At 50.7% G+C, this 21,383-nt stretch overlaps 2 protein-coding genes and 1 long non-coding RNA gene across 9 annotated transcripts in view; all 3 read left to right on the forward strand.

The window, feature by feature from the left end:
• The window catches only part of LOC102930774 (class I histocompatibility antigen, F10 alpha chain), a 1,343,638-nt gene extending 1,338,576 nt beyond the window's left edge, over positions 1 to 5,062 (forward strand). For both annotated transcript variants that reach the window (XM_043545706.1, XM_043545708.1), the window contains 2 exons: positions 2,491 to 2,532; positions 3,099 to 5,062. In XM_043545706.1, coding sequence (XP_043401641.1) covers positions 2,491 to 2,532; positions 3,099 to 3,103 — 47 coding nt within the window. In that variant the 3' untranslated portion in view covers positions 3,104 to 5,062. The remainder of the gene's footprint in view (positions 1 to 2,490; positions 2,533 to 3,098) is intronic.
• LOC102929674 (class I histocompatibility antigen, F10 alpha chain) overlaps positions 1 to 21,383 on the forward strand; it is a 127,464-nt gene that overhangs the window by 39,038 nt on the left and 67,043 nt on the right. The gene's annotated exons all lie outside the window — the stretch shown is intronic.
• Positions 12,354 to 20,592, forward strand: LOC122465620. The gene is made up of 2 exons (XR_006290597.1): positions 12,354 to 12,402; positions 19,544 to 20,592. It is a non-coding gene; the product is annotated as an uncharacterized LOC122465620 (long non-coding RNA).

The following is a 21,383-nucleotide window of genomic DNA, read 5'->3' on the forward strand; positions in this document are numbered from 1 at the left end:
AACTCAGGGAGTTGCTAAAGTCTGCCTTCTTGAAATCCATTATTTTATTGTGTTGTTTTCCCTCCTACCATTCTTTAGAATCATGAATTCTGTCATTTAATGATCACATTCACCCAAGCTGCCTTCCACTTTCAAATTCTCAGCCAGTTCCTTCCTATTTGTCAAACCAAATCTAGAACAGCCTCTCCCGTAGTAGCTTTCTCCACATTCTGAAAGAAAAACTGTCTCCAACACATTCCAGGAACTTGTTGGATAATCTGTGCCCTGCTGTGTTGTTTTCCCAGCAGAGGTCGTCTTCAGTAGTGTAGAGTGGCTGTAGACACATGTTCTCTAACCTTGCTCCGAGGAAGTCTAGATGATACAAGGGTTAAAAACACCTGAACCCCATCTCCTCAATTGCTCCACCACTGCTCTGTCTGGTGGAATTGCACGGCTTGCGGGCATGGGTCCCAATTTTAGTAGTGTAGACAAGGCGATAGGAATGTATACGGTGGTTTGGGGCTGAATTATTATCCCCCTAGAGCTGTGCTGTGTGTGGCTGAGTGTGACCCTGAAGGTGTCTGACCTGCTTTTAATGTTACACTTCTTCTGACTTACCTGAAAGTCGGTTTGGTGCTTGTGAAATCTGGGCCTGATCCAAAGCCTTTGAAGCCAATGGGAGTCTTTCCACTGACTTCAGATCAGCACCACTCTGTCGCCTCGATGACGACAAGTTCAAATCCCCTCCTCAGTTGTCTCCTGTAATTAGTTTTAGGAATAGGACAAAGACTAAAATTATGGGAAATATTTACATAAATTACTGACTGTCTTGGAGGCCCTCTAATGTCTGGTATGAAGAGCCAGTACAAAGTGCACAGATCTGCCGGGCCCTGCTAGGGTGGAGTCGTCCAGCTCTCTCTGTGCTCTCAGGGGTCCCCCAGCAGGTAACGGAGGGGGTTTGAGAAGTGCCAGGAAAACCTCCTCAAAGCATCACCCTTCCTCCTGCAGCTGGCCCTCAGTCGTGCGTGCGTCCCTCCCTCCTCGTTACTCCAGAACAACGGAAATTCACGTGCAAGAACTTTGTTAATGGGGAGTTAAGGTTGCAGGTGCTCAGCCCTGCGCTGGGCTCCCTGTGTCCTGTCAGAATGGGTGTGTAAGCGAGTAGGCGGGTGTGGCTCTCCCTCGGTGTCCGTCTCTGCGGGAGGCCACGTCCCTTTGCTGACGCTCCTGGAACAACAGTCGAAGCAAGGGGGCAGTTGGCCGTCTAAGGCGCCAACCCTCCGGCAGGGTAGAGCAGGGAACAGCCTACGGCTCAGGCAGGGGCTATCGACTTGCTCAGGCCTCCTGGCTTAAGGTGGGGAGGCTGCCAACTCCGGGGTTAGGGTGGCAGGGGAACATGAGCCCGACTGCACCGTGTCCCAGCCCAGGGCTCTAACAACGGCAGAGCGGTCTGCCGCTGGCTCAGCGGGGATCCAGCCGCAACACACCGACCTAGTGCCAGCCAGCAACGTAGCTGGACAGTAGTCAGCCACCCCTAGGCTACTTCCTCCCCTCCCCCTGGGTGGAGCTGAACCCCGGGTTGTCCTCCGTCTCCCCGCGGTGCACACTGCCAGTGGCAATCCCAGCAGCTCCTCAGTGTGGGGCGTCTGGCAGTTCTGCTGTCCCAGGGACGCACCCAAGATACCAGGAGTCTTCCAAGGGCTCCAGCAGCGGGCTGGAAGCGTGTGACTTTCTCGGCAACTCCTGCTCAACTGAGCTGCAGGGCTCGCCTCTTATATGTCCAGTTCCCGTCCTGCCCTTCCACTTCCTGCGTGGCAGCCGAGGTCTCAGGCTCTGAGGGAGGCCACGCCTCTCTGCTAGAGCATGTTTAATTCCCAGAAGTCAAAGGTTGGCAAACCAGGACATGCAGAGGTAGAATGATGCTTCCTACACAACTCGAACTCTGCCCCAGTGGGTCTGGGAATAGGAACAAGGAATAGACCAGCACCATGCCAAACCAAACTTGCCCTTGTCTGTGTGCCCAACACCACCCCAAATCCGCATTCCTCTTCATAGCGTCCACACTGTTCGGTGCAGCGCCATTGATTAAGGCGGGAATTGCTGTTCATTGGCGGGGGGAGGGTGACGTCTGTGGTCTGCGTGAGGGACCCCTCTGGGCACAGACCAAAGGAGGTGGAGTTGAGGTTGTTTGGCAGGAGTATCCTTAGCCCAGCATCTCCTGCTTTGCCCGCCATTGAATGTTGAGTAGTCCGGGCTCCCGTTCTGACGAGGCATGAAGAGCACAGAGCAGTGCTGACCCCCTACGATTGTGACGTTTTTCACATGTGAATAATGGAAATCCTGGGCAGCTGCCCTGTAGGCTGGTCTGTGCACCAACCAGCTCACTGCTCGGGAAGAGTGAGGTGATGACTGTTCCCTTTGGATAGGAGTCCCCGTATCTACTAACTACGCTGAAACCCTGCCTTGTGAGAGACGCTAATATACTCTCTCTTCTCCTCCTCCTCTGCACAGCAAACGACCAAGGATCTAGTGGCTCTGACCTATCTGCCAAGGGTAAGTGAGGGGGGCTCTAGCCTAGGGGTTCACTGCTCTCACTGAGGCCTCTGGAGAGAGAGACCTAGTCCAAATCATTGGACCCTGAGTCTCCCTGGCCCGTCCCTTCTAGCAAACCAGCCCCAAGGAGCAGAACAGGGGAGTTCAGGATCTCTTATTTCCCTTTTATTCACACTGGGGGTGCAGAACAGGTTTGCAGCCAAATCCCCCTTGTTTTCTCTGCGATGACTTTAGGTGTGAAAGACTCTAGTGAGAGGGATTTCTCTGTGGCTGCTGACACAGCATGGGCTGAGCTCAGCTTTTGCAAGGATAACGCCAGCTGCTTCAGAGAACAGTCTCCAGTGAACTGCAGGGAGGAAGCAGCAGGGACAGAGCCCAGCACTTGGGGCTCCAGGAACCTGGGTCTCTGACCCTGGAGCTACAAGCTTTGTCAGCGGGGTTAGAGATTTTGTCCACTCAACCCTGCAGCCACTAGGGCGACCGCCCCGACCGCAGCGTGCACTGTCATTGCAAAACATGATGGCAGGTTCCCTTTGACAGACGTTGCCTGTGTTTAACTTCTGCAGCTTAACAGAGCCTGGTGGAGTCCGTGCCACGGCCTGAGGGGACCCCCGAGAGGAAGACGGATGAGCTCTGCTCTGTCTCCCTACAAGAACCAGTCAACCCCTCCCTAGCTTTTCTCTGGCACTTGGAGTGGCCCATGTGGGATTTCCGGCCTCGTCTCTCTGCTCACTGAACCACATTTTGCTTTTCAGATGTCATAGTTTTCTGTAATAATGTTTTATTTGCACAAAATAATTTCCAACATTTTAATGGATTAAAAACTCTGTTAGTCAGAGTTCAGTATTTGCCCCATTCAGTGTGTGCACGCCGTGCTCTGGCTGCGCGGTGCTGTCTGCACACCCTGGACGGGGCGCTAGGTCTGTCAGCAGTAACTGCTTGTGCATCTGTGGTGGGGACGGCTTTTTTTTCTGCCGAATTTCATGATTATAACACGGTAAATGGCCGGGTCTACTCGCAGCTGGTCGCGCTGTTGCCATCATCAGCTGAGGACGTCTGTTGGACAGGAATAAGTGTCTGCGTTTAGTTTGTAAGTGCCTCTAATGTCCTTTTCACCATTCATAGAGCCATAGAAATGCTGGGCTAGAAGGGCCCTCAAGAGATCATCAAGTCCAGCCCTGATCTCAGGCAGCACCAAGTTAACCTAGACCATCCCTGAGAGGTGTTCGTGCAACCTGTCCTTAAAAACCTCCAACGACGGGGATTCCACATCCTCTCTAGGCAACCTGTGTGACAAAGTGGGGTATTTTCCTAACGTTGCGTATGTATACTGTGTGCCTCAGTTTCCCCCGTGTGCTGCATGTCTAACCCAGGTGGGAGGGGGGGTGTCTGTTGTTGTAGAGGACCAGGTGTGACCCAGTCTAGCAGCCTGGACCCCAGACCATGGCCTGGGCACTTTGTAACTTAGCGACTGATGACCTGAAGGCCCATCCCAACTTGGAGCCAGCCAGTTATGGGCAGCGGAGAGAACAAAGAGCTGAAGAGAGAGTCACCTGGAGACCTGTTTGCCTGGGAAAGAAGACAGATGGAAGTGGGGCCTTGGAGGTGATATGGGGTGGGCCGCAGAAAGGAGGAGTCACTTCTGGTCTGGGAACAAAGAGCTGCCTGAGCCCACCTGGATGGGGACAGACCCAGATGGACGCCCCTGAGAACGTCTTGTAATCTGCTCCAGACGTACAATAAACCCTTCTGTGCTGCGCTGGCTGAGAGTCGCTGCAGGCTCGAGAGAGGCAGGCATGCTGGAGGCTCAGACGGGCGGTACTGGGAGGTGGAGGAGAAGCCTACAGCTTAAACCCTGAGCAAAGAGTGTGACCTTGTGTAGGGTCAATACTCTGAAAGGCCGGTTCCCCCCAGGAGCCAAGAGAGCACTGGCCTGTGAGTCTGTGACAACCTGTTCCACAGTGAACTGTCCTTAGAGCTAGAGAGTTTTCCTGATGTCTAACCTAAATCCCCCCGTCTCCTACTATCAGTGCACCTGGAGAACACTTGATCACCGTCTTCTTCAGAGCAGCCCTTAATGCCGGGGTAGTTAATTATTTTTTGTCAAGGTCCAAATTTCTTGGTCAAGGTATAGTCACGGTCCAGACTCAAGAGAAGCATTTTTCACACCACAAGTGCCCCTGTTCAACAAACACCTGCAGTGCTGTGAAATATACCCAGGGCCTATATTGTTTATATTCTTAGTGCATTAAATGAAAAATAAAATCAAGCCATGGTATAGCCTAAAAATAACCTCCAAGAAAGATAACGAGGAGTCTGGTGGGCCCATGAAAGCTCAGGCCCAAATAAATCGGTTAGTCTTTAAGGTGCCACCAGACTCCTCGTTGGTTTTGTGGATACAGACTAACACGGCTCCCCCCTGATACTTGTCTCCAAGAAAGATGTAATTTATCTGAAACTTTGAGAAAGTGTTTAGAAAAATGTCAAATAGATGCAACTATTAGCATTAAAAATACTTTCAGGCAACAGGTTTAAGTTTGTGTGTGAGTTTTGTCAAATACAGTTATTGTAGGCATAAATGCATTGAGAGAGATAAACAGATTCAAAACTTTTTCAGCCTTTTGTGGTTTATTTACCACAAGTATCAGAGTTTGAAAGAAACACTTAGTACACCTGAACTCTTCATCTTTTATGATTCAAGCCTTTCCACTAACAAACACCCACCCACCACCACTCCCAGATCCTTCTCAGCAGCGCTGCTGCCGAGCCAGTTTGCCTCATTCTGTTTTTGTGCATCTGGTTTTCCTTCCCTACGTGGCACACCTCACATTGGTCTTTGTTGAATTTCATTTTGTCGTCTGTTGCCCAGTTCTCCAATTTATCCAAGTCCCTCTGAATTTTAGCTCTATCCTCCAACGTGCTGGCAACCTCCTTCCCCCGACCCTGCAGCTTTGTGTCATCTGCAGCATTGATCAGTCTGCTCTCTGTACCGACATCCAGGACATTTATAATGATGTTAAACACTGGACCCAGAACAGATCCCTGGGGAACCCCACTTAAGACCACCTCTTTTGCCCTCACAATTTACAGCTCTCTCCTCCCCCTCGGGGTGCAGTGACCCTCTACGGGTTAACAGGACTTTTTTCCAGTGAAAGAGCCTTTATCACACTGTGAATATTCTTAAACATGTACATGTATTTATTAGCAATCAACAGCTGATCAGCAGAATACACTCACCGAGCATCTAATGCTCCCCACTCCCAATAAAGCAGACAGACCTCTCCTAATGGCCAGTCAGCGTTGTGTCATCTGGGGCTCTGGCTTCTCCACAGTCTGGTCATGCAAGGGTTAAAAATCCGAGCCGTTCGGGTCTTGAGCCGAATCCCCGAGTTACGTTCCAATGAGCTCGTTTTCTCACCCTCGGTTTAGAGTTAAAATGAGAGTTCTTCTTACAATACCTTCTTCGCCAGTTGTTTTACGCAAAGCATGACGAGACATCTCACCAATCATAACCCTCATGGGCTAAAGCAATTTCTCTAGCAACAGAAAAACCTTATAATTTCTGCTTATCAGCAAAAGCAACTTTTAACTAAAACTCCCACGGGCGCCCAGTAAGAGCCTTGCAGACACGCCAGGGCAGCGGGTCCATCCTCCCTCCCGGTCCAGTCGCTCTGTGACGTTCCTGGGTCTGTCCCGGTCAGTGATGCTGCAGCTGCCCCTGGCGCTCGTTGTCCGTGCGCTCAGGAGCACAGCAGGGGAGCTGCCTTGTTCCTTCCCCCGTCGCGGGGCTGCCTGGACCCACCGCAGGCTGGTGAGGGCGGCAGGTGAGAGACACAGATGGCCTGGAGACCCCTCCCTGACCAGCCTCCACAGACTGGGCCAAGCCCCTCTCCTGTCCCATGCAGCCTGCAGGGCTTGCTGGGTTTAACTCTCACCTCCGGGGTGAGACTGGATCGTACCGCAGTGTGACGGGGACGTGCTGGTGGCTTCTCCCTGGGGAATTTGGGTGCTTGGTGCCCAGGGTTCATCTCTCCTGGTGGCAGACAGCACAGGAGCAGCCAGTGCGAACTGTATAGCCTTCCCCTCTGCTCATGGGTGGCTGGGCTTAAAGATGCCTCTGAACCAGGCACCTTCACCCAAAAGGCAGCTGATTCCTGGCCCATCGCAGGGCGTGAGCTGGCATCAAACAGCTCACTCTGGGCAGGGCCTTGTACCCTTACTACCCCTATTTCTCCAGAGTTGAAAGGTCAAAAATCCCCCTCAAATCTTCCTTTAAGAGATGAATAGCGTCTGAGCTGCATGGACAGTGATTTGCACTAGTTGGTGTGGGGATGGGGGGCTTGGTGTTGGTTGGGGAGCTCCCTGTCCATATCCCCCACCCCGGAGCCCACTCCAGGCTCATCCATACCCCCCTGTGGTCTCCCAGGAGCTGGGGCTGTCTCCTCTCTGTGTGATGAGTTCCCTTCTTGATGCAGGGCTCTTGCAGCTGCTGTGATCCGGTGCAGTTTCACTCTGTTGTGTCTGTGAGGACGACTGTGCCTGTGTCAGGCAGCCCAGGGGCTCTGGGTGAGGGAGCGGCTGACAGGGGATGTTTGATCTAGAACAGGAGTTCTCCAACTTCACTGCACCATGACCCCTTTCTGACAACAAAAACTACGACATGTCCCCAGGAGGGGGGGCCGAAGTCCAAGCCTGCCTGAGCCCCACTGCTCTGGGTCCGGGGGTCGAAGCCCCGGGGCTTCAGCCCCAGGCAGGGGGGGCCTGTAACCTGAGCCCCATCACCGAAGCCCTCAGGCACGTCTAAGCCAGCCTGGTGACCCCACTAAAATGGGTTCGCAGCCCACTTTGGGGTCCCAACCCACAGTTTGAGACCCGCTGATCTAGAAAGTTAAAATGTTTCTACTGGTACCTAAGTAGCAGCTGCCCTTAATGATTTTATAAAAGAGAATGTTTTACATAGTCTATTCTGATATGTCCGTAGTAGCCATGAAATACAAGAAACCATGTAAAAATAATCTTCTAAAATAACTAAATGAAATTTCAAAATTGTTATATTTTCTAAAATTATTATTTTTTTTAATTCTCTCTAATTGGCAGTTTCAAAAATATTTGTTTTCATTCTGAATTGGATCAAAAGCAAATTTCAATATGTTAAAATTCCCCCTAAAATAGAAATTCCAGGTTCTGACCAGCTCTCCCCATAATTCCTGCCTCCCAGCCCCCGTTATAACACGGCTTTTGCCTTCATTATCACAGCCAATGCTGGTCAAACTGTAATGCAACTAAGACAGTTTAATAGCGCCTGACGAAGAAACCAGGGATAGTCTGTTCTTTGATTGTACAGCGCCGAGCGCAGCGGGACCCTGGTTCATGCCCGTGGCCCCTATGGTAACCATAGGATAAAGGACAGTTCTGTGGGCAGAGGGATCTGGAATGCGGGGAGGGGGGTGTGACGCGTCCTGGAGCCAGCAGAGGGCAGCAACGACCTCCTGGCAGACCTGTGCCCCAGCTCCTGTCTCCGGGGTCCTTAGTCCTGGTTCTGTCCCCAGCCTGTGCTGGAAAATGCACAAAGAGCAGGACTGACCTGCCTCTCCCGCAGTGTGATCCTCACACAGAGACTCCAGCTCCGGCCCAACAGCACTCACAGGGCAGCTGAATTTTCTGGGGGAAAATTGGCTAGATATAGGGTTCACAACCAATCATTTCTTAAAATGTCCCCTCGTGTCTCACTTTCCTAATCTAGCCTTTCTCAAAGGCCAGGTGAGATGATCAGAATGGGGCCTTCTGTCCTTAACAGCTTTGAATTGGGGGAAAGGTGCAAAGTTGAAATGTTAGTAACCACTTAAAAGCGGCCAAGAGTCCTGTGGCACCTCGTAGACTGACAGACGTCCTGGAGCATGAGCTTTCGTGGGCGAATCCCCCCTTCGTCGGAGGCACGGAGTGGAAATTTCCAGAGGGGGGTGTAAATATGAAGCAAGAATCAGGCTAGGGATAACGAGGCTGCACTTGGGCAAGTCTCTTCATGAGGTTGATGGATTTCCACTCCATGCGGCTAAATGCAGTGCCTTGCAGGGTGTCAAGTATCGTACTTTAGCCGTATGGAGTGGAACTCCAGAGTCCTTATTAGCCTCCTTCAAATCCCTCCAAGGTGTCTGCAAAAAACCTGACCATGGTGAGGGTGCTGGTGTCCTGTCATCACAGCTGATCGTGCTGACCAGTGTTGTCCCATTGCTTCCTTGTGCTCCTCTGTCTGTCTCCATCTAGTGTTTCTTGTATTCGTGTCACGCCCCCCTCTCCCCCCGGTTACCTTCTTTAACGCCAGTCTGCGAACAGGTTTTGATGGACAGGTCTGGGTTCTTCTGGGTCCCGCCCCCCACCCAGCAGGGTGTCTCTTCTTTGTGTTTCCCTGTGAATGTATTTGGCGGTGCCTCCACCACCCTCACTCCTTCCCGGCAGGGTCCCCAGGGCGGCTTGGGAGGAAAATGCCAACCCCAGGGTAACCCCCACTGACCTGCCAGAAAGTCGGAGACTCCCAAGAAATCACACAAACACACAGAATATACTCAACACAGTAATGACATAAACCGGAGACAAATATAACATAACCGGGTAAAACCCTATTCTTCGTGCCCATGCTGACAATGCCTGTGACTTTCCCCAGTCACGTGACCTGATGGAGCAAATGTAAGATCAGTGTCCCGTTGCTACGTGTGCTTTGTTGGGGCCCTTGATGACCTATGACCACGATATCTTCCCTGCAGTGGTTTAGCAGGGTGGCTGACTGGGCTCAGTGCAGCCCAAAGGACTCACAAGTGGGAGGAGGTGGTCAGTCCCTCCACAGGTTTACTATGCAGCCGGTGATAAAATCCCCAAACCCGTACTCCCTGGCCTGAGGACACAGTTCAGGGAGTAGGGGGTCCCCAAAACAAATTCCCGGACTGACGAACTAAAAGATGGTGCACTCACAAACTCCATGAATGATCCTCAGGTTCAGAGATGACTCTGGACCCCTCGGTCACGGCAGAGGGGCTGATCTCTGCTGGCAGGGAGCCTCTTCAGGCCCGAATCAGGCGGCTTTGTCCCGGGATCTCCCCTCACCACCCAGGGGTGCAGGGCTCAAGGTGCAGATTACAGAACTGGACTAAACTCCAAACTGTCGTCTCCTAGCCCAGCGTCCAGGCACACTCCCAGCAGGCCAGCCCTGGACTAGCAGCCAGAGCAGAGCTGGCCATGTGGTGACTGGTCTCCCCTAGGGAGCTGGGGGCGAACTCAGCCTGGCTGGGGAAGTTTCCCAGCAAAACTCTACAAACTGGGAGTCATCAGTGGAGAGGGAAAAGCCCAGCGGAGGGATCTTGCTGTCAGGTCCCTAGAGGCCAGTTCTTGGGGGAACCCTGCATGCAGGCCTGGGACTCCCCAGCTCCCCACACAGCCAGGCCTGCCCTTGCCCTGCCTGGCTCCAGACTGACTCCAAAAATGGCTTCTCCCCTTTCCTGAGCTCCCTGGGAAGGGCCTCTCTGAGTCTGCCTTGGCTCCCCCTCCCTGCCAGGGACAGTGCCCCTCCCGCAGCTGCCAGCAGGCAGAGCCCCAGGTCATCTCCTTGGGGGTTACACTGGTAAACAAACAAACAAACAAACCACAAAGCAGAAAGCAAACCCGTGACCTAGAGGGGAAGTGAAGGCAGCTATATGAAATCACTCTGTCACTGGGAGTCCTGAGGAAGTGGAACCACACAGGACAGTTTGGGAAGAGCCAAAGGGAACGTTTGCTGGAGACCAGGGATGGGAAGAACTTGGAAGACTCAGCCCACAGCACAGGGCAACAGGGAAACAGCCAGGGCAGAGACAGGGTGAATCCACTCACCGGAGCAGAGGGGTTGGAAAAACCAAAGAATCCCCACTGGAGACAGATCCAGTATGCTTGGTGACTGTGGGAAAAGCTTTGCTGGGACTTCAGCCCATATTACTCCGCACAGCAGACAATCCACATGGGAGGAAAACGCTATCGATGTGCCGAGTGCAGGGAAAGCTTCGGTCGGAGCTCCCAGCTTATTTCACATCAGAGACAGCACACCGGAGGGAGACCCTGTGGATGTCCTGCCTGTGGGAAACGCTTCTCTCGCAGCACTGCCCTCATTAACCATCAGAGAATCCACATAGGATTGAAGCCCTACAAATGCCCCCAGTATGGGAAGAGCTTTGCTCGGCCCTCACAGCTTGTTGTACATCAGAGAATCCACACGGGAGAACAACCCTGTGGAGAAAGCTTCCAGGACAGTTCAAACCTTCTCACACATAAGAGAAAACACACGGGAGAGAAACCTTATAAATGCCCTGAGTGTGGGGAAAGCTACAGTGACAGCTTTAATAGGCATTGGAGGGTGACACTGGAGAGAAGCCCCTCAAATGCTGTGATATTTGGAAAAGCTTCAGGAAGAGCTCAGACCTTATTGCACATCAGAGAATCCACACAGGAGAGAAACCCTATAAATGCCTCCCTGAACTGTGGTAAAAAATTCCATTATAGCTCAGACCTGATTAAACATCAGAATCATAGAATCATAGAATATCAGGGTTGGAAGAGACCTCAGGAGGTCATCTAGTCCGACCCCCTGCTCAAAGCAGGACCAACACCAACTAAATCATCCCAGACAGGGCTTTGTCAAGCCGCACCTTAAAAACCTCTAAGGAGGGAGATTCCACCACCTCCCTAGGTAACCCATTCCAGTGCTTCACCACCCTCCTAGTGAACCTAGATCTCCCCCACTGCAACTTGAGACCATTGCTCCTTGTTCTATCTTCTGCCACCATTGAGAAGAGCCGAGCTCCATCCTCTTTGGATCCCTCCTTCAGGTAGTTGAAGGCTGCTCTCAAATCCCCCCTCACTCTTCTCTTCTGCAGACTAAATAACCCCAGTTCCCTCAGCCTCTCCTCATAAGTCATGTGCCCCAGCCCCCTAGTCATTTTCGTTGGCATCCGCTGGACTCTCTCCAATTTACCCACATCCTTTCTGTAGTGGGGTCCCCAAAAACTGGGCACAATACTTCAGATGTGGCCTCACCAGTGCTGAATAGAGGAGAATAATAATTTCCCTCCATCTGCTGGCAATGCTCCTACTAATTCAGCCCAATATGCTGTTGGCCTTCTTGGCAACAAGGGCACACTGCTGACTCATCTCCAGCTTCTCGTCCACCGTGATCCCAGGTCCTTTTCTGCAGAACTGCTGCTTAGCCAGTCGGTCCCCAGCCTGTAGCAGTGCATGGGATTCTTCTCTCCTAAGTGCAGGACTCTGCACTTTTCCTTGTTGAAGCTCATCAGATTTCTTTCAGCCCAATCCTCCAATGTGCCTAGGTCACTGTGGACCCTATCCCTACCCTCCAGCATATCTACCTCTCCCCCCAGTTCAGTGTCATCCACAAACTTGCTGAGGGTGCAATGCAACCCAACATCCAGACAGATCATTAATGAAAATGTTGAACAAAACCAGGCCCAGGACCAACCCCTGGGGCACTCCACTTGATACCGGCTGCCAACTAGACATCGAGCCATTGATCACTACCCATTGAGCCCGATAATCTAGCCAGCTTTCTGTCCACCTTATAGTCCATTCATCCTACCCATACTTCTTATATTGTTGGCAAGAATACAGCGGGAGACCGTATCAAAAGCTTTGCGAAAGTCAAGGTATATCACGTTCACCACTTTCCCCATATCCACAGAGCCAGTTATCTCATCCTAGAAAGCAATCAGGTTGGTCAGGCATGATTTGCTCTTGGTGAATCCATGTTGACTGTTCCTGATCAGCTTCCTCTCCTCCAAGTGCTTCAAAATGGAGTCCTTGAGGACCTGCTCCATGATTTTTCCAGGGACTGAGGTGAGGCTGACCAGTCTGTAGTTCCTTCTCCTTCTTCCCTTTAAAAAGATGGGCACTATATTTGCCTTTTTCCAATCGTCCAGGACCTCCCCCGATCACCACGAGTTTTCAAAGATAATGGCCAATGGCTCTGCAATCACATCAACCAACTCCTTTAGCACTCTTGGATGCATTGCATCTGGCCCCATGGACTTGTGCACGTCCAGCTTTTCTAAATAGTCCTTAACCTGTTCTTTCACCACTGTGGGCTGCTCACCTCCTCCCCATACTGTGCTGCCCAGTGCAGCAGTCTGGGAGCTGACCTTGTCTGTGAAGACCGAGGCAAAAAAAGCATTGAGTGCTTCAGCTTTTTCCACATCATTTCTCACTAGGTTGCCTCCCCATTCAGTAAGGGTCCCACACTTTCCCTGACCTTCTTCTTCTTGCTAACATACCTGTAGAAGCCCTTCTTGTTACCCTTCACATCCCTTGCTAGTTGCAACTCCAATAGTGCTTTGGCCTTCCTGTTAAGTCAATCTGGTCGCCTGACATATTTGCTCTTCTTTCTGCACACAGGCAAGAAATCCTAAAAGTGCCCTGACTAGGGATTCGCCAAGTGAATATCATCTTTGCCATTTACCATGAACCTCAGAGCACAGGCCAGGCTGGAGTGGCTGTTTAATGAGGATATGCAATGGTTATAAAGTAGAGAATAAATCACATTCCTGGAACAGAGTCGTGTAGGGCAAGAGGCTGAGAGAAGATTCCCACATTGTGATGGGATTTGGTTATGATTTTTCAAGAAGCTCTGACTGTCCTCTGATCAGCTCCTCCATCAACACAATTTGTCATTTCAGGCCATAGTCAAGGAGCACTTGCTAACACTAAGCTCTGACATAGCAGCATCCACAAGTAACGGTCTCTATCATCTCCCCTTGGCTAGGAGATGCTGTTCCTTCCTGGCAGACAAACATCTGGCCTCAGTTACTTACAGCTTTATCACCCCTCAGCAGGGCTGCAGCAATGTGATCTGCCTGGCCATGAAACCATCAATGCCAGGGGACCTTCAGCTCGTACAGAACGCTGCAGTGCATCTCCTCTGCAACACAAGCTCCTGTGAGCATATCACGCCTGTCCTCCACTCCCTGCATGGCCTGCCCACCGAATGTCAAATTATGTTCAAGATCTTGGTCCTTGTCTTCTGGGTGCTCCATGGCCTCAGCCGAGGTTATACAAAAACTTCCTAAAGCTCTGTGATGAAGACCACAGACAGCAACTTGCATTGCAACTCAAGCACAATGAAACAGGCCACAATAACTGTAATGTTTATTTGTGCGGGAGAGAGAACTGTCTTTGTGGCCGGGCTCAGGTGGTGCAATGAACTCCCCCAGGAACTAAGGATCGTCACCAACCTGACCATCATTTACTCCAAGTGCTTGGACTTTGCTTTCTCTAGTATAAATACATATCAACACGTTCACTGATCGCAACAAACCTAGCAGAACTCTTCCACTGCGCACACTTCTCCCCCAGAAAGGATGAAAGAACAAAAAACATGTGACAGAAGGTTGCTTATCACACTGCTGAAAGGTGATCAGATACTGTGGGGAGGAACATGGTATGAGCACCGATGGAGAAGAAAAGAGATTTCTGCTGCCATGCAGCTACAACCTTATTATCTTATTCTCTGTGACTTTTCATTTAGACTTGACAATAAATTATTTAATAAAATGGATACATTCAGGAGCAATAATGGTCTCCACTAGGTTTGAAATGCAATGTCCTGACCTAGGCTTAGTGGGGATGATGGTTTACTAGTGACTTTCTTGCTTTGCACGAGGAGGAATAACATGGGTCTGAGTTTCTCAGAATCATTCATCTGCAGAGGAGAAGAATGCGAAAATGGGCCTTCCTGGGGTGAGACGGGACCTTCAGGAAAGTCTCTTGACATGTTTCTTTGAAATTACAGAGTCTAGGAGGGCTCTGCTGTTTATTCCCTACAGGTACCATGCATATCTAGATCTGGACGGGTTATCTAGATGACCGAGGTCCTGATTGTTCCCCGTAGAGTTACACACTGCCACCGCCATGGGTCTGTAGTTCTCCTTTATGATACATGTCTCCTCTACAAAGCCCTGGACTAAGAATGTGAAATCCATGACCCCATTTCTTGTACCTACTCCACAGGGTTGGGGGGTTAATCCGCAGACATTTAGAATCCAGATGCATTAACTGCAATACATTTCTTTTCTGATTAGCTTTCTACTTCCTTTTTGTATACAGGCACTGATCAGAAAAAATATCAAAATGTTCACTTCAGAGTCATGACAGAGAAAAGACATTGAATCTAATTCCCTGGTATCTCAAAATACCTGATCAACCTAAAATGGAATAAAAATGATAATTAGACAGGAGACAAAACTGGCTACAAATAATAATTTCTCACCCTAAATATTGTCACAGGCAGATTATAGAAAGTCTTGAAAGCCAGCGGCATCTGTCTGCAGCCTGAGATTTCAGGTATTATTGCTCACAAGCTAGATGCCCTTCCAGCCTGGGCTCAACCCTTCTCCCCCCAGTTCAGTTCTTCCTTCCAGGTGCTTTTCAGTGTCTCTTTGGGTGGGGAGGCAGAGGAAAACCACGAGGATGTCACTCCCCTGCCTTGTGTATGGTGGGAACATTTGTCTTCCAGTGGAAAAACACTGGCATTCAAAAGTGGGGGGACGGTCCAGTAGCAGGTGACTCGGACCCAGGTCTCTGCAGGGCTGTGGCAGCCCTTACTCTCAAGCTGTCTGGAGCATCCGCAGGAAGACTAAGCCTTTCACAGTCCATTGTCTTTGCTAATGGGCCATCAGCCTGTCTGGTTTGTCACTGTTGTACCTGCAGGTCTAGTTGTGGGTAACACCCAAAGTAACCCATTGGAAATACAGATATGTGGTCAATATTTCTAACTTCAGATACAGAAATGATACAGTCACACAAACTGGAGAATCACATTCAACAAATCGTAACTTTTTCAATGATATCTTCCATGAGCCATTCTGCATAAAGTACATCGCAGTTATGCCATATCCATATCATAAGCATATTTCCATAAAGAATATGGAGTGTAACATTACACAATCAATCTGGTTTACATTTGCACATATCCCCAATATGGAACACTGGCTGTTGGCATTTATTCCGTGATATTAATCATTTATATGATTTCGAGGATAGGATGAAAATTTAAAATGATCTGGACAAACTGGAGAAATGGTCAGCGGTAAACAGGATGAAATTCAATAAGGACAAATGCAAAGGACTCCTCTTAGGAAGGAACAATCAGCCACACACACACAGAATGGGAAGTGATGCCTAGGAAGGAATGCTGCGGAAAGCGATCTAGGGGTCATAGTGGACCACAAGCTAAATATGAGTCAGCAGCGTGACACTGTTGCAAAAAAAGGGAACGTCATTCTGGGCTGTCTTAGTAGGAGTGTCGTAAGCAAGACACGAGAAGTAATTCTTCCACTCTACTCTGTGCGGATTAGGCCTCAGCTGGAGCATCGTGTCCAGTTCTGGGCACCACACTGCAGGAAAGATGTGGACAAATTGGAAATGGTCCAGAGAACAGTGACAAAAATGATTAAAGGTCTAGAAAACATGAGCTATGAGGGAAGATTGAAAGAATTGGGTTTGTTTAGTCTGAAAAAGAGAAGACTGAGAGGGGACATGAGAACAGTTTTCAAGTGCATAAAAGGTTGTTACAAGGAGGCGGGAGAAAAATTATTCTCCTTAACCTCTGAGGATAGGACAAGAAGTAATGGGCTTGAATTGCAGCAAGGGAGATTTAGGTTGGACATTAGGAAAAATTCCCTAACTGTCAGGGTGGTGAAGCACTGGAATAAATTGCCTAGGGAGGTTGTGGAATCTCCATCATTGGAGATTTTTAAGAGCAGGTTAGACAAACACCTGTCGGGGATGTTATAGATGGTTCTGGACCTGCCATGAGTGCAGGGGACTGGACTTGATGACCTCTCGAAGTCCCTTCCAGTGCTATGATTCTATGATTCTATATATTAATGATATAATATTAGCTATATAATATAAATAATAACTTTACTTCCTGGAAAAACAATGAGGATCCTTGTGGCACCTTAAGGACTAACACATTTATTAGAGCATAAGCTTTTGTGGGCTTCAGCCCACTTCTTTGGATACAGAAGTGCAAGCTGGAGTTTGGCAGGGGAATAAATATATGCTTACAGAGATGGGTGTGAAGCATTACTGTGCAGAGGTCAATACAATCGGGGGGATGTGGCCCGTTACTAACTGTTGATGAGAAGTTGCGAATACCAGAAGAGGGAGAAAATCTTTTGTAGTGAGCCAGTCATTCCCAGTCTTTATTCAGGCCGAGTGCGATACGATCAAACTTGCCAATGTATTCCAGCTCAGCAGTTTCACACAGAAGTCTGGTTTTGAAGGGTTTTTTAAGTATGGCAACTTTCAAGTTTGTCACTGAGTGTTCAGGGAGTTTGAACTGCTCTCCCACCGGTTTGTGAAAGTTCCCATTCTTGATGTCAGATTTGTCTCCATTTATTCTTTTGCATAGAGACTGTCCGGTTTGGCCAATGTACATGGCAGAGGGGCATTACTGGCACAAGATGGCATATATGACATTAGTGGATGTGCAGGTGAATGAGCCCCTGATGGTGTGGCTGATGTGGTTAGGTCCTGTGATGATGTCACTTGAGTTAATATAGGGACAGAGGTGGCAACGGGGTTTGTTGCAGGGGATGGTCCTTGGATTAGTGTTTCTGTGGTGTGGTGTGTAGTTGCTGATGAATATTTGCCTCAAGTTGTGGGGCTGTCTGTAAGCGAGGACTGGCCAAGGTTTTTGAGAGTGAGGGATCGTCTTCCAGGATAGGTTGTAGATCCATGATGACGCACTGGGAGAGGTTTTAGGTGGAGGCTGAAGGTGATGGCTAGTGGCGTTCTGTTATTTTCCTTGTTGGGCCTGCCCTGTAGTAGGTGATTTCTGGGTACCTGTCTGGCTCTGTCAATCTGTTTCCTCACTTCCCCAGGTAGGTATTGTAGTTTTAAGAATGCTTGAAAGAGATCCTGAAGGTGTCTGTCCCTGTCTGAGGGATTGGAGCAAATGTGGTGGTATCTTAGGGTTTGGTTGTAGATGATGGATCGTGCGCTGTGTTCTGGATGAAAGCTGGAGGCATGTAGGTAAGCATAGCGGTCAGTAAGTTTCTAGTGAAGGGTGGTGTTTATGTGTCCATCACTTACTTGCATGGTAGTGTCCAGGAAGTGGATCTCTTGTGTGGACTGGTCCAGGCTGAGGTTAATGGTGGGATGGAAATTGTTGAAGTCCCAGGGGAATTCTTCAAGGGCCTCCTTCCTGTGGGTCCATATGATGACATCATCAATGAAGCGCAAGTAGAGTAGGGGCATTAGGGGACGAGAGCTGAGGAAGCGTTGTTCTGAGTCAGACATAAAAATGTTGGCATCCTGTGGGGCCATGTGGGTACCCATAGCAGTGCCGCTGGTTTGAAGGTACAAATCGTCCCCAAATGTGAAATAGTTATGGGTGACGACAAAGTTACAAAGTTCAGCCACCAGGCTTGCCGTGACATTATCGGGGATACTGTTCCTGACGGCTTGTCGTCCATCTTTGTGTGGAATGTTGGTGTAGAGGGCTTCTACATCCATAGTGGCCAGGATGGTGTTTTCAGGAAGATCACCGATGGATTGTAGTTTCCTCAGGAAGTCAGTGGTGTCTCGAAGGTAGCTGGGAGTGCTGGTAGCGTAGGGCCTGAGGAGGGAGTCTACATAGCCAGACAATCCTGCTGTCAGGGTGCCAATGCCTGAGACGATGGGGCGTCCAGGATTTCCAGGGTTATGGATCTTGGGGAGCTGATAGAATACCCCTGGTCGGGGCTCTAGGGGTGTGTCTGTGTGGATTTGTTCCTGTGTATCTTTAGGGAGTTTCTTGAGCAGATGGTGTAGTTTCTTTTGGTACTCCTCAGTGGGATCAGAGGATAGTGGCCTGTAAAATGTGTTTCTTGTCTAGTGGCCTCCTGTTCATAATCCGATCTGTTCATGATGACGACATCACCTCCTTTGTTACTTCCTGGCTCTCCCATAACCCCGCAGCTCCCCAACTCCGGGCCATCCCTCCCACATCGTCTCTCCTTCACCTTGTCACGCTGCAGATATCCTGGGTTCCCCACATCCCTGATTAAAAATCTGGCGCAGCAGTCACTCTCCTGTCCAGGAAGGAGGGGTTGGGTAAGAACCTGGGGGTGTCAGGGAGGGCAGCAGCTTTGGGACTGGCAGACCCCTGCCGGGGAGCAGAGCTGGGGTGAGGAGGGGCCATTGGTGCAGAGTCACTTTCCTGCCCAGCCCCAGCCCTTTCCCAAACGTCTCTCCCCTCACCTGGAGTCTGCAGCTCAGGAGCTGGTGTTGGCAGAGCCTGGGGCTGCCCGAGGGGCTGGTTCCAGCCCCCGCCCGGAGAACTCCCCCTGGCCGGGCACAGAGGGGCGCTAGGGAAGGGCGCTCCCTGCTCACACCCCACGGGGGAGCCGCAGCGGCTCAGCCCGGTTCCTGGATCACATTAAAGCAGAAGTTCTCAACCCGCAGCCCAGGGGCTGCTTGTGACCCAGTCTACACACGACGGCGACCCATGTGACATCCCCGGGCCATACAGGTCATACTGTACACGGCCCACAATGGCAAATAGGTTGAGAACCAGGGCAATAAAGGCAGCAGTGGTGGCCTCTGACCCAGGAAGTTCAATCTCTGATCTGCTGAGCAGCACTAGGGATGGGCTCCTACGAGGCTCGTCCCAAGACTGCTCCCTGGCACAATTTGCTACCAGTAGCAGACACTGGCACCTAGATCCTCCCGTTTGCTATGCTGGCAGCATTTGCTACATCCCACCCACCTGTCCCCATCTCCTGGACTTCAGAGAGCAAATCCTCACAGAGCGGGGTCTGCCTCTCCCAAGTTGCTGCCCGTCACCTTTGTCCATCTCCTGGCACTCATGATGTGGTGCCGGGGGCTGGCAATAGCCACTGGGTGCCATAATACGCAGACACACGGCGGGACTAAGGGACAGGGCCGTTGTTCGTGTGGTGGGTGCCGGAGATTTCAAGTCCACATGCATCTGCAGGGCCCGCAGCTGCCATTAACTGTGTTCAGTGTCGCGGGACTGAATGGAGGAATGAGCTGGATCGGCTTGGCAAAGAAGGGAGCTGGACACGGATCTGCCGTCTCCCATGAACAACAGACCTCCTTCCGCTGGGCAAGGGGGCAGCACCTTGCGGGTTAAACCTCCAGCACAGGGCAGAGCTGGCATGTTTATCCTAACAGCAGCTAGGGAAAGAGGAAAAGCAACAAAGTCCTTTGGCTCACAGGGTGATCTGTGCCCCGAGCCTTTAGCTCCCTTCACAGCTTCAAGCAATCACTCTAATGGGAGGCAACTAGCCCAGAGGAGGCTACAGAGACATTTCGTGATGCATAGAGATAAGGCATTTGTGGCGACATCGTTAACCTCTTGGGTTCAGACCAAATATTGCAAAAGTCCATTAATTTTGCAGTGTTGTTTGTGCTTCGGGTGTTAAATTCTCTTCTCTAAGGGCGGACAGTGCTGTATTTTGGCATGACACACATGGCAACGGCTGGCAGGACAGGGGGTGTTTCCCCTCCACTCCTGCACCAGCTGTGGGGCATCATCTTCCTAAATAGCAACGCTACAAATCTTCCTGGTTTACCCATTGCCTTTCTGAACAAGACCCTTCCCTGCCTCTCTGGAACACACCTCAAGGTAAAATCCTCCAATATGAGAACACCCAAACTCCCTCCCAGGTACCGCACGCCAAACCTCCTGCTGCACCTCAACCCCCGTCCCGTCCCTGGCCCCACCCCGGAGCCCACCCCACCAGCTGGAGCTGCCTCCCCTCCCACACTCCCATCCCCTGCCCTGGCCCTGAGCCCGCTCTTCTACTCCAAGCCTCCAGGAGCCCCACAAAATCTAATAGCCCACAGGAGAGTGAATCTGGCTCTTTCTGCACTCTGTTATTTGTTAATTTTTTTAATCAATTGGTGTTATTTAATTTTTAAGTGTCCAACTCTACTAAAAAAAGTCAGTCTGGAATATTTCCGTCAATATGTAACATTCCCCAGAGCATCAATTCCTAATAAAATCAAAACTGCAACATATTTCAGTCATTTCTTTCCTTACAGCACATTCATTTCCCACCCTTCCACCTTGGTGGATTCACAGCACCTTCACGCCCCTATTTCCTTTCCTGTTGCGGGTGTTACACAGTGGCATCTTCTCTGCCTGTTCCAGAAAATCTCTCCCCAACCGCCTCCCACCCATCAGCGGGGATCTCCCCGAAGCACCTGGCACAGAGCTCTCCATCTGCAGCTCCCCAGAGTATAGTCCAGAGCTGCTGTCTCCTCTCCAGTGAAAGGTTCCTGCGCCAGGGAAGCAGAGGGTGAGGTGGGTCTCTCAGAACCACAAACACCTGAGTGTCCACACTCGCCTGGGGAGCAAAGGTTCCCCTCTTCATTGCAGAAAACAAAGCAGAAGCTCCTGTCACCACCGACCTGTCCAGGCCACCCCACGTGAAGACCGGTGACCTTGCCAGGGCGACCAACCAGGCCTTGCAGCACCATGAAGAAATAGCCCAGGCCTTTGATAAGCTGTAAGAGCTGGTGCGGGGGGCAAGGATTAGGCACATGAGTCCCACAATGCCACTCAGGAACCTCAGATAGGCAAAGCCATCAGGAACTTCCTGTGCATGGCCAAGCTTCATGCCCCCGCCGAGCAGCACCCCTCTGGAGCAGCACACGCATCCCCAGCCCTCGATCCAGCTGCACTGCACTGGTTAGCTACACGCCTGAGCCTCTCGGATGTGGGGAGCTCCCGCCTGGCGCTGGCCACGTGCAGGGCCATCCCTAGGGAAAACAGCACCCTGGGCAAACCTGTATTTTGGCACCCCTGT

The sequence above is a fragment of the Chelonia mydas genome, chromosome 4 (genome assembly GCF_015237465.2).
Source record: "Chelonia mydas isolate rCheMyd1 chromosome 4, rCheMyd1.pri.v2, whole genome shotgun sequence".
Taxonomy (NCBI): Eukaryota; Metazoa; Chordata; order Testudines; family Cheloniidae; genus Chelonia; species Chelonia mydas.